Source organism: Notothenia rossii (genome assembly GCF_949606895.1).
Source record: "Notothenia rossii genome assembly, chromosome: 6".
Classification (NCBI taxonomy): domain Eukaryota; kingdom Metazoa; phylum Chordata; class Actinopteri; order Perciformes; family Nototheniidae; genus Notothenia; species Notothenia rossii.
In genome coordinates, this window is record NC_136909.1 from 2,982,096 (window position 1) to 2,999,149 (window position 17,054).

Here is a 17,054-nt window from a genome sequence, read left to right on the forward strand (position 1 = left end):
TGTCTCTTCTACATCAACATGTGTCCCCTCTTCTTCATGTCTCTTCTACATCAACATGTGTCCCCTCTTCTTCATGTCTCTTCTTCATCAACATGTGTCCCCTCTTCTTCATGTCTCTTCTACATCAACATGTGTCCCCTCTTCCTCATGTCTCTTCTACATCACCATGTGTCCCCTCTTCTTCATGTCTCTTCTACATCAACATGTGTCCCCTCTTCTTCATGTCTCTTCTACATCAACATGTGTCCCCTCTTCTTCATGTCTCTTCTACATCAACATGTGTCCCCTCTTCTTCATGTCTCTTCTACATCAACATGTGTCCCCTCTTCTTCCTGTCTCTTCTACATCAACATGTGTCCCCTCTTCCTCATGTCTCTTCTACATCAACATGTGTCCCCTCTTCTTCGTGTCTCTTCTACATCAACATGTGTCCCCTCTTCTTCGTGTCTCTTCTACATCAACATGTGTCCCCTCTTCTTCGTGTCTCTTCTACATCAACATGTGTCCCCTCTTCTCCATGTCTCTTCTACATCAACATGTGTCCCCTCTTCTTCATGTCTCTTCTACATCAACATGTGTCCCCTCTTCTTCATGTCTCTTCTACATCAACATGTGTCCCCTCTTCTTCATGTCTCTTCTACACCAACATGTGTCCCCTCTTCTTCATGTCTCTTCTACATCAACATGTGTCCCCTCTTCTTCATGTCTCTTCTACATCAACATGTGTCCCCTCTTCTTCATGTCTCTTCTACATCAACATGTGTCCCCTCTTCTTCATGTCTCTTCTACACCAACATGTGTCCCCTCTTCTTCATGTCTCTTCTACATCAACATGTGTCCCCTCTTCTTCATGTCTCTTCTACATCAACATGTGTCCCCTCTTCTTCATGTCTCTTCTACATCAACATGTGTCCCCTCTTCTTCATGTCTCTTCTACATCAACATGTGTCCCCTCTTCTTCATGTCTCTTCTACATCAACATGTGTCCCCTCTTCTTCATGTCTCTTCTACATCAACATGTGTCCCCTCTTCTTCATGTCTCTTCTACATCAACATGTGTCCCCTCTTCTTCATGTCTCTTCTACATCAACATGTGTCCCCTCTTCTTCATGTCTCTTCTACACCAACATGTGTCCCCTCTTCTTCATGTCTCTTCTACATCAACATGTGTCCCCTCTTCTTCATGTCTCTTCTACATCAACATGTGTCCCCTCTTCTTCATGTCTCTTCTACATCAACATGTGTCCCCTCTTCTTCATGTCTCTTCTACATCAACATGTGTCCCCTCTTCTCCATGTCTCTTCTACATCAACATGTGTCCCCTCTTCTTCATGTCTCTTCTACATCAACATGTGTCCCCTCTTCTTCATGTCTCTTCTACATCAACATGTGTCCCCTCTTCTTCATGTCTCTTCTACATCAACATGTGTCCCCTCTTCTTCATGTCTCTTCTACGTCAACATGTGTCCCCTCTTCTCCATGTCTCTTCGACATCAACATGTGTCCCCTCTTCTTCATGTCTCTTCTACGTCAACATGTGTCCCCTCTTGTTCATGTCTCTTCTACATCAACATGTGTCCCCTCTTCTCCATGTCTCTTCTACATCAACATGTGTCCCTTCTTCTTCATGTCTCCTCTACATCAACATGTGTCCCCTCTTCTTCATGTCTCTTCTACGTCAACATGTGTCCCCTCTTCTTCATGTCTCTTCTCCATCAACATGTGTCCCCTCTTCTTCATGTCTCTTCTACGTCAACATGTGTCCCCTCTTGTTCATGTCTCTTCTACATCAACATGTGTCCCCTCTTCTTCCTGTCTCTTCTACATCAACATGTGTCCCCTCTTCCTCATGTCTCTTCTACATCAACATGTGTCCCCTCTTCTTCATGTCTCTTCTACATCAACATGTGTCCCCTCTTCTTCATGTCTCTTCTACATCAACATGTGTCCCCTCTTCTTCATGTCTCTTCTACATCAACATGTGTCCCCTCTTCTTCATGTCTCTTCTACATCAACATGTGTCCCCTCTTCTTCATGTCTCTTCTACATCAACATGTGTCCCCTCTTCTTCATGTCTCTTCTACATCAACATGTGTCCTCTCTTCTTCATGTCTCTTCTACATCAACATGTGTCCCCTCTTCTTCATGTCTCTTCTACGTCAACATGTGTCCCCTCTTCTTCATGTCTCTTCTCCATCAACATGTGTCCCCTCTTCTTCCTGTCTCTTCTACATCAACATGTGTCCCCTCTTCTCCATGTCTCTTCTACATCAACATGTGTCCCCTCTTCTTCATGTCTCTTCTTCATCAACATGTGTCCCCTCTTCTTCCTGTCTCTTCTACATCAACATGTGTCCCCTCTTCTTCATGTCTCTTCTCCATCAACATGTGTCCCCTCTTCTTCCTGTCTCTTCTACATCAACATGTGTCCCCTCTTCTTCATGTCTCTTCTCCATCAACATGTGTCCCCTCTTCTTCCTGTCTCTTCTACATCAACATGTGTCCCCTCTTCTCCATGTCTCTTCTACATCAACATGTGTCCCCTCTTCTTCATGTCTCTTCTACATCAACATGTGTCCCCTCTTCTTCATGTCTCTTCTTCATCAACATGTGTCCCCTCTTCTCCATGTCTCTTCTACATCAACATGTGTCCCCTCTTCTCCATGTCTCTTCTACATCAACATGTGTCCCCTCTTCTTCATGTCTCTTCTACATCAACATGTGTCCCCTCTTCTTCATGTCTCTTCTACATCAACATGTGTCCCCTCTTCTCCATGTCTCTTCTACATCAACATGTGTCCCCTCTTCTTCATGTCTCATCTACATCAACATGTGTCCCCTCTTCTTCATGTCTCTTCTACATCAACATGTGTCCCCTCTTCTTCATGTCTCATCTACATCAACATGTGTCCCCTCTTCTTCATGTCTCTTCTACATCAACATGTGTCCCCTCTTCTTCATGTCTCTTCTACATCAACATGTGTCCCCTCTTCTTCATGTCTCATCTACATCAACATGTGTCCCCTCTTCTTCATGTCTCTTCTACATCAACATGTGTCCCCTCTTCTTCATGTCTCTTCTACATCAACATGTGTCCCCTCTTCTTCATGTCTCTTCTACATCAACATGTGTCCCCTCTTCCTCATGTCTCTTCTACATCAACATGTGTCCCCTCTTCTCCATGTCTCTTCTACATCAACATGTGTCCCCTCTTCTTCATGTCTCTTCTACATCAACATGTGTCCCCTCTTCTCCATGTCTCTTCTACATCAACATGTGTCCCCTCTTCTTCATGTCTCTTCTACATCAACATGTGTCCCCTCTGTGGAAAGAGAAAGTTTCAGGAACAAAGATTCTCTCTCTTTTTGATCCATTTCTATAAAAACCTGTCTGAAAATGAGCTGATCAGATTTTGGCCACTTGATGATGTCATAACGATGTGTTGTCTTGTGTAACCATTAGCCAATCAGCAACCAAGGTAACCCCCCCCCCCCCCCCCCCCTTATCACCTGAATCTCCTCCTAGAGCTCCATTGAGTTCTTTGTAACCAAATGTCTCTCAGAGGGGCTTGGGGAGGGGCTCCTTATTTTCAGAGAATCAGCACTTTGGAAACAGAAATCTTCTCTTGTCTAATTCAATCTGCTTTCCCTTTCTGCAGGAGCCACGGTGGCCATCGCTCTGACGGTGATTTTAGTGGTGTTAGGTGTGATTGCTGGAGTGATCGGATTCATCTGTAAGAAACGACAAAGTCCCATGTTGCCAACGTGAGTCAATAAACCGTATTTCAGATTGTAGTGAGGCCTTTATGCTGAAAGTCACCTTCACAATCTCTTGTTTTCTAACAGTTCACACACGCAGAGGAAGCTGCCAGTGATGCTCAGTCAACAGACTACAGTGCAGGTAATGCTGGGAAACCCCCACCGTGAAGATGCTTTTATGTTGGATGTTTTGAAGCAGCTTAAAAATACAACTCAATACATAAATAACAATATTTACATTTTAGGTTGTAAGGCCCAAACCCAAAGGAGCTCCACCGCCCCCCCCCCCAGCCGGAAACAGACCCAAACCCCCGGGACAGAACTACAGCGCTGCTCGCCAGGTACATAATATACACTATTACTGAATGATATAATAGCTATAATACATCATTACTGCTTTAACACTTTGTTTGGCTTGGGCAGGTTTCTAACTGGAATACATTTTTATTGTTATAAAAGTCAAATAACAAAAGAAAAAAAAGTAAGGGTAGCCAGTCTGACGAAATAAAAGTCATACTATAATATGTCAAAAATATTTACAAAAATTTATAAAATAGTGTTTCGTAAAAACAGTAACTGTACAGTCTGTCAAAAATATTGTTTGTCGAAAAAAGTAATAGTATTGTATTCTAAAAAATTCATCGTATAGTATGTCGAAAAAGTTATTGTATAGTATGTCTGAAATCAAGTTAGAGTATAGTACGCGGTAAAAAAAGACATGAGTATTTCTAAGAAAGTTTTTGTATATTTTCTCTAAGAATATTCATAGTATGATGAACATTTTTATAAAAGTAACTACAGTTTATAGAATTTGGAAACCTTTATAATAGTGGGAGGTGTGTGGCAGAGTGGACTTGTGCGTTGGTGTTGGGATCAGGGGAGCACAGGTTCAAACCCCACTGCAGTCAGCATGTCGTTGTGTCCCTGAGACACTTCACCCCAAAGTGCTCCTGTGGGGATTGTCCACAGTGTTGAGTATGTAAGCGTCTAACAAGTAATATGTAATAATACAGAATGTCCGCCCCTCTTTAATGAATGAATGTGTTTGTTTTTCCTGCAGGCTCTGAGGCCGGTCCCTCCTCCTAAAGTCTGAAGTGCCAGGTCCTGCAGAGACTCGCCTTCAACACAAAGAGAAACTGAGGTGTTTTTTATTAAACTCGTCGTGTCTCGGCCTTTTCCTCTGCAGCGAGACGGAGATTCTGGACTTGAACTCGTCTCCTGAACGCCGTGCGCTGATGATTTGAGATTACAGGGAAGAACTGCACTTTGTTGTTAAACCACAGGGTGCTAGCAGCCCTGAACGTGAGCCATACGTTTTATAGCTGTTGTGTTCACGATAAGACTGAATGTTATTGTCAAACAGTTTCCAGCAATATTTTTTACAGTGTATTTTTAAACTGCTTTTTCATAATGGTCATGCTTTTCTGGTGCAATGTGTAAAAAGACTAACAACCCAAATGAAATGATTAGTACTGAATTCACACTGCCACTGAAACCTGCTACACATCAGCCTGCTTTGTTGAATCTCAATTGTTCAAAATTCTGAATAACGAGGGAAATAAATTATTGAAATGTCTTTTTTATATAAGATACAGAATCTCCGTCGGATTATATGGATTTAAAAAACAGTATTAAGACAAAACTCAACAAGATACGGTTATTTCCCAATGAAATAATGTCCTTTGCAGCATAGCTACACATTGGTCTCAATTGTATATAAGTCTACGGAATATATATATATATATATATATATATATATATATATATATATATATATATATTTGTTACGTTTCTTAAAAAGGGAGCATTGATGTTTTGCATTACTAATAACATTTCTGTAAATAGTGAACATTGGGCAAATATTACACAGACCATGAGCATTATGGTGCGTTCACTTCGGACATGATGCGATTTTTGTGTGCGTCGTGATTACATGTAAAGAAGCGGATAGACTGACAGACTAATTGATACGTATTGATATATCTTATAAGATCAGCGCCACAGTATTGCCCTCATGTTATATTTTATCTAGAAAAAACCCTGAATACTTATAGGCTACTAGTCTTCTGGCATTAGTAACTCCTGACGTTTGAATTTGGTTTCAAATACAAAAATTGTATAATTTGACTCCAAGATGATTTATTTTAAGTGAGTGAAAGAGATTACCTCACCATTGGTGGCTATCTTGGGATTTTGAGTGGGTGACTAATGATAGTCCTTGTTTCCACTTTTGAAAGATTTCCCTGGTGTGTACAAATATCTCCAGCAATACTCCATCAGATTCAGCCGTTAGCTGTTAGCCGTTAGCTGTTAGCCGTTAGCGGTTAGCACACAGAGCTCACAGCTCCTCATATCTGTTCAGAAACTGGAGGAAAGGTTTACAGTTTCAAACCACAGACTGTTTATGAGATCGTGAATACAGTCGCTGCTTTATTCCTGTCTGTATAACGTTGTTGTGAGTGTGGACGGAGCAGCTACAACGTTAGCTTAGCATGATTGATCAGATCTACATTCAGAAAACACGCATTTTAAAAGTGTTTCCTCTGCCGTCTTGTGTACAGACTCATCAAAGCATTAATTCATGGTTTTTAGAAACTGGTATCATTATGTTGTTAGTTCTGCATGATCTTGAAACGTGTATTACAATTAAATCACGGTAAAATATTCATTTTGTTGTAGTTTGTACCATATTATCTACATGGAGATAAGCCCCTGAACGCACCATTACTGTATCACTAAAGCCATTACCTGTAAAAAACAAAATGCTGTTTCTTATCCTCGTTAAAAAGACTGTAACGCAGGCAATGATGATGATGATGATGATGATGATGATGATGATGATGGTAGAAATCCTGTGACTGAATATTTTGTCTATGATGTTTTGAAACGCTTAATGTAAATTAATAATGGCAATAAACTTTATTTTGTACAAAAGTGTTGTGTGTGTGTAAGACAGAGTAAATGTTAAAGCTGCAACAACACATCTGTCTCAACAAGTCCTCCAAAAAACGACCAAATATGTTGATTGTCCAAAAGCTTATTACGACATATAGTCACGTTTTAAACTGCTAAACTTTAAACTTTAGGTCGTAATAAGCTGTTGAACAATTAACCTATTTGGTCTTTTTTTGGAGGACAGGCTGGTGTGTTCATCGTCATGTCCAGCAGGTGGAGCTCTAACATAATACACAGATGGTCTGATGTTCTCTTTTCACATTTGCTCCTAATGATTTTGAAAGCATTTTGAATATAGAAAAACATGTATATATAAAATATATTGCATAATAATGCCTAAATTACCAGCCAAACTGTACATTCCACTACAGTAGGTTTTAATCATAGCCTTAGTTTATATATATAATTATTATGCATGTGACTCTGTGACTTATCAGAGAATGTGTGAATACACCTGAGTTTTCACTTGTTTGTTTATTTAAAATCAACTTTGTAAAAAATGAGATGGAAAAAGTTAGATTCCATATTTAATTGATGCGCAACATTTTATTGTAATATACATTTTGTAATGTTTATCTTATATTTTAAATATTCAACATAAAGCCCAATAAACATAGGCCTACATATCGACATGTTTTAAACAGCTAAGCTTCAAGGATGTTGTAGTTAACCACTAATGGTAAAGAAGACACTAAATCAAACTGCTACGTATTACACAATTACACTTTCGCTTTTTCTAAGTGTCGTCGAGCAGACCAGTTTTTTTACTTTCCCTTTCGCAGCAGAGCCGAAGCAAGACTTCATGCAGGTCAGTCACCTTAGACAAAATCAAAAAGTAAGTAAAATAGGTCAAATGACTACACCAGGATTGTAAATGTAGTCTGCTAATAATAATTGCATTGATTGTGTGACTTTCTATGTTTCTACTTTTTATGTTGTCTGTGGATGTTTAATTGCTCTTTTTGCTGCTGTGTTTATTGTGTTTATTGTATTTTGTTACTGGCACAACAATTTCCTTCGGGATAAATAAAGTCTTATCTTATCTTATAGAACAATATAATGTTAATAATAATGTCGTTTTACCGTATACAATATGTAGACTACCGGAACAGCGTGTTAGTGTGCAACTGAAGTTATGACCAGTCATCTTTACTTTCATCTATGTGGGAACAATGTAGATTTAGGCCTACTGTAATAATGTGATAAAGTTCTGCAGCAGCGTGTACTCAGTGTGTTCACTTATGAAAGTTATGACCAGTCACCTCTACGGGCTTTCTGAAGCAGAAACAGCCGACACCCAGAAAACATGTTCTGTGTTTCAGTCTGAACCGGAAGGGGCTCTTGTTTCCACTCATTGTCTAATCTCTAAAAGTGCAGAGGCGCCATTTGAGATATCAGGAAACGAGCAGGCGGACATGTTCTTTCACAGAGTAGAGCTTCAGTACTTTGAACAAGGAAAAGACATGTCATATCTGTATCAAGAGCTTTAGCTTACGCCTTACACTTTACATGTTACATAGGCTATCTTTTATTTTAAACATGCTAAGTAAATAAATAATAAAAATAAGGAAGGTTAGCGGTGCAAAAAAAGATGTTAGTGACACAATGGTTCAAGTACAGTTCTGGAATAATTAAATCATGTACTGAACATGTGAAATAGAATAAACAGTGTAACAACTATTTAAAAAGATAATGTACATTGGAATAAAACAGTGATATAAAGATACTAATAATCATATTATTAACATGCGGTCTTTATGTTATAAAAATATATATAACAGCTTTGGAGATGTTTCCTTTGTTTGTCAGCTCGATGTCAGATGACCATTTCCTTTTTAAATTGTGTTTTTGAGATCTTAGTTTTCAAATATCTGTTGTGCAGTTCATACACACCTGTTTAGAACTGGTGTTGCTGCCATGGCAACCCTACAGCGGTGTGTGTCCATGTGGTTTATGGGGATCAGTGTAAGTTTTGAGTTATACTGGCGGAAAGTATTCAATGTTTATAAAATTGGAATTGTATTATGTGATGTTATCAGTGATGTTATATAAGTGCTTATAGTTTTTAATTGACTTAGTTGTATTGTTAATAAGCTGTGTCCACCTGACAGAGGGAGCACACACGGAAAAAAAGGCTGTTGGATTCACATGATTTGAATTTCCACTTAAAACTATTCAATTATGTTAAATACCCACAATTATTTTATTTCAAGGAAACATTAGATTTTTATGTTCATTTGAATATTTCCTTACCCTATGTTTAATCAACATTACTTTTAAATGTTCATTTTAGGCTTTGAATATGGTCAGTATATTTAATTCGTACCTGTTAAAGCAACATGCATGTTTTGTTTAAACTACATGCTATAGTGTTCTGTTTAATCTACCTAGCCTGCTCAGGCTATTCTTACACTATTAAGGTAAAAACAACCTGCATATTGTTGTGGAGAAACCTCTAAAGTTGGGCCGGATGTCTTTGAGATCTTAACATCACTATGTTAACACTTATTTAACCTAAATAGTCAAAAGAGTTCCATTAGAATGAAGTTTGCTGAAGATCCAACAAAGTTCAGTGTTTTGACCATGCTATCTTTATCTGCCAAATCCCTTCCTCACCGAGCAGGTGCAAGGATTCCCATAATGAGAACATTCCACAGATGAACAGTTAACGTGTGCGTTTCTGAGCACGGATGCTTTCAATGATTAGGGTTGTTATATAATCTGTCCCATACACACCAAACATATCCCACAATATACCACATTAGATTATTTCTGTGCAGAGATATCTTTTATGTACACGATCCATCCTAATCTCTTATCTACAGCATTTATCAATACATTTTTTAAATAGATAATCAATAAAAACAAAAACATTCATTTGAACAACATTAATGTGTTTTTTTAAGAATAAAACAATATTAACAACAGACATAACATCCATAATAGCTTTCGGCTTTTCCCATCATGCATCCTAAACTAATTAACAAACACATTAAAAATAAAACAATTTTTTTTATTAAAATGTGAAATGCGTTGCATATACATTATTGTGAACAAATCAAGGGAGCTTAAAGGAAACGATTCTCCTGAAAAATTAAAGTTCATTGTGCCAAATGGCAAAAAATGCTTATTTTATAACCATTATATTTCACAGTGAAGAATTAACTAAAAAGGCCAAATACTAGCAGAATAAAATAAATGTTCATGCAAATCCATTATTAAGATAGGAATGTGCTGAATGTATGAAAGGGCACTTTAATACAAGAAAGCAATGGCACGGCCTCACCACATTTGCAGTAAGGAATGTATAATACACATTTTAATATAGGGGGAAAACTGACATTTTGTAGCAGCTCAATTAGTTGAAATTTTGAAGTTAAATCTGACATCGCACTTTGATGCAAGTGGTAATTTTGGGAACACAAGAACCAAGGAAAAACACACACTTCTGAAACATGCAGATAAATACAGCAAAAAGCAGGAACAAAGGAAGTGCAAGACAGTTGCATCGGTGGAAGTCCAGTATAAATGCTGCTTTAAAAGCCCTCTATCTTTTCAGTGTAGTCTAGATAATAAACAAAAAACAGGGCTGTTCATAATTATGGCTATATACTGTGTGGTGTTTCAATAAATATATATTTTGAAGCCCAACAAAAAAAATCAAAGGTCAACAATTATTATATTCACCACAAACTCTCACCAGATCTGCTGGCTCCTCATTGAGTTTCACATACCGTGTGTGTGTGTGTGTGTGTGTGTGTGTGTGTGTGTGTGTGTGTGTGTGTGTGTGTGTGTGTGTGTGTGTGTGTGTGTGTGTGTGTGTGTGTGTGTGTGTGTGTGTGTGTGTGTGTGTGTGTGTGTGTGTGTGTGTGTGTGTGTGTGTGTGTGTGCGTGTAGAGCTACAGTCAGTTCTGAAATGAGCCAGTTTTCTTTGTTATCACGTTTTGGAGTGAGTAAGTCAGATTATTTAAAGTGTAATTCTTCTTCCTTTAGCTTCTCGTCTTCAGGAAAGCTTTTTTCAGAAGAGCACAGTATGGCGACTGCAGAATCAGGTGAGTCCAGTCAGATATGTCCACTCTGGATTCAAGACTGTTTCTGTCCATGAATATATATTAGAGGTGTCACCCCAAAAATATATTCTGTAATTAAATACAAATAAATATTATGTAATAAAGAAATGCATCACAGCTACTTAGCTGTCTGGTTGAAGGGTAAATGGACTGTACTTAATGTATACAGCGCTTTATCAGGCATTTAGGACCCTTCAAGTGCTTTACAAGTCTTCACCTATTCATCACACCTAATTCATCCAGAGCAGTGCCACTTTCTCTGGGAAACTAAAGGCCCAGATACACCGGCCCGAAATCGGCAGTAAATGGGAGTCAGGCCGAACATGAGCGTGGGCACGCCTTATTCGGAGCGGTGTGCGCCGCACCGTTGGGTCTTTTCTGCCGACCTGACGCCTTGTTGAATCGGCGTCGGGAACACCACCGGAAGTCGGACAAAGGGATAACACTGATTGGCTGTTCAGCTAGCGAATCAGTGCATGAGAAGCGTTAACGGAAGTGAGGGAGGTAAACAAATGATGTAAAATGGAAGATGGAACACACACGGACGGCTATTTCACCTCATCGGTTTATAGAGCTCCTGTTCGTTCATGTTTTCAATGGACGAGAGTGAAAATGGAAAGAAAAACGCTATTTGTTGTTTGTTTATATCACGGAGTCTGTTCTTCTTCTCTGTCTTCCGGTTGTTGCCTCTTTTGAATGATGAATACACACTACCGCCGCCTGCTGGTAAGGAGAGTTATTGCCACTCACGCATACGCAGTTCATACGTGCTCGGCTCAGATTTGCGGTGTGTTCCAGTGTGTGAAGTCGGCAAATACGCAGGAGAGTCCGGTGACGCAACAGTCGGTGTCGGCGTCGGCGACTTCTCAGGTGACTGGCCGGTGTATCTGGGCCTTTACACATGCCACCGGGAGCTACTCAGGGTTAAGTATCTTGCCCCGATCCATTGACATCTTGACTGCACGGCTGGGATCTAACCCACAACCTTCTTGTTCAGTATTTTGTAGGTAAAATACGTTTTTATTAACCAAACCCCTTAGCAGATTCATAGAGGCTGAAAACAGCTATTCTAAGAAGGCAGTTTGAAAAGAATAAAGGATTTTTTGAACATTACAGCATGTTCAAATATTCTAGTAGTCTCAAGAATATCTAAATAAACCTGAAAAGGTGTAAATATGTGACCTAAAGAAATGCATCGTGGCTGCTTGGCTGTCCTAGGTTCACTTTCTGGGTTTCTTCTCTTTTTTTGTTGACGTTGTGTTCTGGTAGGTCTGGGTGTCTGTTTCCTATCTTGTTCAAGATTGTAGACCACTGTACTGTCTATTTTAAATTACATGTAATAAATCATCAAATTCTGTCTCTTTCCAATAACAGATCATCCATATCCTCTAAAGCGCCGGAGCAGCCTTAATTGGCTGCCACCTGACAGTGAGTAAAACTGAGCTGTGTTACTCTGCTTTAAGAACACCTGAGTGTTCAGTATTTTGTAGGTAAAACCTGCTGTTAGCAACCCTTAGGTTAAACAGCAAAGAAACTATACATGAATACATGGAAGTCTGCATATGGTCAACATTTCTAATTCTTTGTTTCTCACAGTGTCTGAGCTGAGGGTTGTTCTGCTGGGGAACAGCTGGTTCGAGAGGAGTTCAGTGGGGAACTTCATACTGGGAGTGACTGTTTTCAACACTGAGGAAGAATGGGACCACTGTCAGAGAGCCAGTGGAGAGCGGGAGGGGAACAAAGTAGTTGTGATCAACACTCCAGATCTGCTGCACGACAACATCTCTGAACACAAACTGACAGAACATCTGAAAGAGTGTGTGAGGCTCTCTGATCCTGGACCTCATGTGTTCCTGCTGGTTCTACAGCCTGAAGGCTTCACTGAGGAACACAAACAGAGACTCTGCAGAGTCCTGGAACGCTTCAGTGATCAGTCCTTTGATCATTCACTGATGCTGATATCACCATCCAGAGAGGAGGGTTCAGGTTTAATGGAACAACCCCCATTACAAGACATGATCAAAAAATGTAGATACTTGAAGTGGAAGAACCTTCAACTTCCAGAGCTGTTAACACGTTTGGGTCAAACTGCAAAGGAGAACTATGGAGAGCCTGTGAGCTGTGAAGTGTTTGAGGACGCCACATCTACTTTACCTGGTGATCATCAAAGTCAAAAACCAAAGGAAATATGGCATCCCCTCACTGAAGCTATTAAAGCTGCTGGTATGTGAAGAACAAAGACATGTTGTTCATTTAAACCAGACGTGATATCATTTGAATATTAAGCTGCAAATTAATGATGTTCCCGTTCACAGGGCTGCGTGCGGTTAACACAATCACTGCACCATTCCAACGGTCAAACCCTGTGACTGACAGTAAGTAAATTCGTCCCAGTGCTATTTATGTATTTGTAGCATCCTTTCTACCGGATTAACAAATCCGACATCAGCAAAGATGCACTAAACAGAAACACACATTTAAACCAATCAAATTGTTGTGTCGCTACTTTGACATCATCTATAGTTGATAGTTATAGTGATACAATCAAATCATCATATTTTGCTGAGGAAATGAATAAGTATATTTATTTTTCCAGCCCCAAAAGGAAAGAAACACTAAAATTCATTTAAATAATCCACAATAAATATGAGTTACCTGCTGTTTCCTCCAGAGGGTATACTGAGTTTTTGTAAAACCCGTTTTCATAAATTGGCTGCAGCGGCTAAACCAGAACTCTGGCTCATCCAGGAAATGGTTGGAGATATCTTCATGTAAGTGAAGTGTATTTTAATTATGTTAATGAGTTAATGTAATTTGATTCTTCTATCTGTGTTACAGCATCTGCATTCACAATCGTGCTGTTGGGAAAAAGTGGAGACAAAAAGAAAATAATCTGTAACTTTATAACCGAGGGCAGAGGTGGGACAACCCATGGAAAGTGGAAAGGAAAACAATTCACAGTTCTGAAAACTGCAGACATGTTCAGTCTTCGTGAAGAGAGCATGAGAAGAGAGGTGAAGAGCTGTGTGAGTCTTTGTCCTCCTGGACCCAATGTCCTTCTGCTGTTAGTGAATCCTTCTGATTTCACTGAAGAGAACAGACAAACACTGACGTTCATCCTGAGTCTGTTTGGTCCAGAAGCTTTTAAACACTCAATGGTCATCATGACACACAAAGAGAATCAAAGAGAAGAGAAGTCCCACATCGTGAGTCAGCTGCTTGAAGCCTGTGGAGGAAGACTCTACAACATGGGTGAACAGAGCCGTGATTCATTGATGGAGAAGATTGAGAAGATAGTTGATGGAAACAAAGGAACGTTCCTCACCTTCTCTGAAGACATCAAAGCAGCTTTGAACCTGGTTCTGTGTGGGAGGAGAGGAGCAGGGAAGACTTCAGCAGCCAAGGCCATTTTAGGTCAGACAGAGTTTCCTTCAGTCTCCAACTCCTCAGAGTGTGTTAAACATCAGGGAGAGGTGTGTGGACGCCGGGTTGCCCTGGTGGAGCTGCCTGCTTTGTGTGGAAAACCTCAGCAGGAAGTGATGGAGGAATCATTCAGGTGTGTCTCCCTCTGTGATCCTGAGGGCGTCCATGCCTTTATCCTGGTCCTACCTGTGGGTCCCCTCACTGATGAAGACAAGGGAGAGTTAGAGACCATCCAGAACACATTCAGCCCTCGAGTCAACGACTTCAGCTTGATTCTGTTCACTATGGAGTCAGATCCTACAGCTCCAGCTGTTGTTAGCTTTCTAAAGGAGAACACGGACATCAAGGAGCTGCGTCAGAGATGTGGAGGAAGACATGTTGTTCTCAACATCACAGATCAGCAGCAGATCTCAGAGCTGTTGGATGCTGTGGGAGAGACCAGAGTCAGAGGATCCAGGTGCTTCACAAAGGACATGTTCACCAAGGCTCAGATGGAGAAGGTGGTAGAACTTAAAGCTGAACTGCAGGACGTTAAAAAGAAAAGTCAGGAGGGAGATGTTGAAGAAAGTCAGACCAGAGAGTGTCTCAGGATGGTGCTGATTGGGAAGACTGGCAATGGAAAAAGTGCAACTGGAAACAATGTATTGGGAAAAGAACCTTTTACATCGATTTCAAGCACAGATTCAGTGACCAAGTTTTGCAAAAAAGCAACAGGAGAGATTGATGGACGACCTGTCGCTGTGGTGGACACCCCCGGCCTGTTTGACACGACACTGTCCAAGGATGATGTTCAAGAGGAGCTTGTGAAATGCATCAGCATGATGTCTCCTGGACCTCATGTGTTCTTACTGGTGCTGACGATCGGCCGAATTACACAAGAGGAAAAAGACTCTGTGGAACTGATCAAGAAATGTTTTGGCAAGAAATCTGGAGATTTCATCATCATCATATTCACCAGAGGAGACGATCTGGGTGGCGAAACGATTGAGAGTTTCATAGAACGATCCAGTGACTTTTTGAAAAAACTGATAAATGACTGTGGAGGGAGATACCAGGTCTTCAATAACAGAGATCAGACAAACCGCATGCAAGTCAGTGAGCTGATGGAGAAGTCCAACAAAATGCTGAAAGAAAATGGCGGCAGCTGCTACACCTCAGAGATGTTCCAAGAGGCCGAGGCGGCCATAGAGAAGGAAGTGGAGAAGATCCTGAAGGAGAAGGAAGAAGAAATGCAGAGAGAGAGGGAGGAGCTGCAAAGGAAACATGAGGAGGAAATGGAAGAAGTGAAGAGAAGAACGGAACAGGAGAGAGATGACATTGAGCAGAAGAGAGCCAAACAGCTTCAAGAGATGGACGAACAAATCCACAAGGAACGAGAGGAGAGAAGGAGGGAAGAGGAACAGAGAAGAAAAGAGGACAAGGAGAAGAAAAGGCAGGATGAAAATACAAAAAAGGAATGGGAGGAAAAACTTGAAGGAGAGTTAGAGGACAAAAAAGAAGAGATGAGAAATCAAAAAGAAGACTGGGAGAAGGAGAGAGAAGAATGGTGGAACAAACAACGTCAAGAAAATGGAAAGAGACGACAAGACGAGCAAACAAGAATTCAGAAGCTGCAAAAAGAATACGATCAGGAAAGAGAGAAACTTGAACAGAAAAGAAAAGAAGAAGATCTAAAGAGAAGTGAACAGAAGGAGAAGGAGATACAGGAATTACAGGGAAAATATGAGAAAGAAAAAGAGGAGATGAAGAAGAAATATGAAGAGGAGGCCAGAAAACAAGCTGAAGAATTCAACGAGTTCAAACTGGAATACGAAAAGGACTCTGCCGCCTTGGCGGAGAAACACAAGAAGGAAATAGAGGATCTGAAGAAAGATCATGAATTACAAGAGCAACAGTCCAAACTGCTACAGGATCTTTACAGACACAAAGAAAAAAACCTTGAAGAAAAATTACAGAGCATGGAGACAACTGAAACACAATTGCAAAAGTCAAAAGAGAGTCTTGCAAATGATATCAAAGAAATGTGGGCAAAACATGAAAAAGAAGTAGAAGAACTAAACAAAAAATACGACGACAAATCACGGTGTATCATCACCTGACTCATGATCATCAACGCAGCATTAGTGTGTTCATGTTTCTGAAGTTCATTGACTTGTGTTAATTAAATAAATCGCTAATTACAAACTGTCTAATTCTTAATAACCCAGATATCCTCAAAATATCAGCTTTTAGCTTTTCACGGCCACTATACTTAACCGCACTAAAGTGGTTTGTGCCATCTTTTCTTTTCTTTAGAAATATATCTTACAATATTCAGAGCATGTGCTGCCACTAGAGGGCGCCCTGTCTGTGAGCAGCGTGTTCTTGATGTGTTGGGATTCCTGTTCAATGATCAGCCTGATGCTGTTTGTCTCTGCAGTGAGAGTTAGCATCTGCTTCCTGTTCCTGTCATTATCATAACTATCAGTCCTTTTTGTTTTACAATGTGTTTTGCCTCATTGTTGCTTTAATAAATATATAATTCAAATGTCATGGTTTACATGTTATTTCTTTGCAAATATCTATTTATTTAGATTTATTTTTATATTGGATAATATTTAGTTACAATGTAAAGCTTTGGATCAAAGCACATACACTTCCTCAACTGATGGAGGTTTCCCAGTAATGGACCAATAACTGTAATCATACAATATAATTCTGAAATGGGCCATTGTGCTTTCTGGAGTACTTTAAGTAACTTTTGTTCTGAAGTAGGATTTTCATTCAAGGAATTTCACCTGACTGAGTATTTTACCCTGCGCTATTACTACTCTTACGTACAATGTAGTACTTCTTCCACTTTTAGATA

General features: G+C 40.0%; 2 protein-coding genes across 5 annotated transcripts in view; both read left to right on the forward strand.

Moving 5' to 3' along the window:
* Window positions 1-6,686, forward strand: part of LOC307043102 (zinc metalloproteinase-disintegrin-like berythractivase) — a 42,945-nt gene extending 36,259 nt beyond the window's left edge. For both annotated transcript variants that reach the window (XM_079687344.1, XM_079687343.1), the window contains 4 exons: window positions 3,659-3,764; window positions 3,846-3,900; window positions 4,004-4,099; window positions 4,819-6,686. In XM_079687344.1, the coding sequence (XP_079543470.1) occupies window positions 3,659-3,764; window positions 3,846-3,900; window positions 4,004-4,099; window positions 4,819-4,851 (290 nt within the window). In that variant the 3' untranslated portion in view covers window positions 4,852-6,686. The remainder of the gene's footprint in view (window positions 1-3,658; window positions 3,765-3,845; window positions 3,901-4,003; window positions 4,100-4,818) is intronic.
* Window positions 6,687-7,505: 819 nt separating this feature from the next.
* On the forward strand, window positions 7,506-16,738 carry LOC307043099 (uncharacterized protein). 3 transcript variants are annotated; one of them, XM_079687340.1, is made up of 6 exons: window positions 7,506-7,548; window positions 10,707-10,765; window positions 12,158-12,211; window positions 12,380-13,006; window positions 13,099-13,158; window positions 13,622-16,738. In XM_079687340.1, exons 2-6 carry the CDS (start codon window positions 10,747-10,749, stop codon window positions 16,303-16,305), a joined length of 3,444 nt encoding a protein of 1,147 aa, XP_079543466.1. In that variant the 5' UTR covers window positions 7,506-7,548; window positions 10,707-10,746; the 3' UTR covers window positions 16,306-16,738. The 3 variants fall into 3 exon arrangements, with proteins under 3 accessions (XP_079543466.1, XP_079543465.1, XP_079543467.1); XM_079687339.1 differs by lacking the exons at window positions 7,506-7,548; window positions 10,707-10,765 and adding an exon at window positions 11,210-11,653; XM_079687341.1 differs by lacking the exons at window positions 7,506-7,548; window positions 10,707-10,765 and adding an exon at window positions 11,529-11,790.
* Window positions 16,739-17,054: the final 316 nt, after the last annotated feature.

Coding starts and splice junctions, on each gene's coding strand:
- LOC307043099 (XM_079687339.1), top strand. CDS start 11,371: ATGTTTTCAATGGACGAGAGTGAAAATGGAAAGAAAAACGCTATTTGT. Junction 12,212..12,379: donor TAATTGGCTGCCACCTGACA/GTGAGTAAAACT, acceptor TGTTTCTCACAG/TGTCTGAGCTGAGGGTTGTT. Junction 13,007..13,098: donor TGAAGCTATTAAAGCTGCTG/GTATGTGAAGAA, acceptor TCCCGTTCACAG/GGCTGCGTGCGGTTAACACA.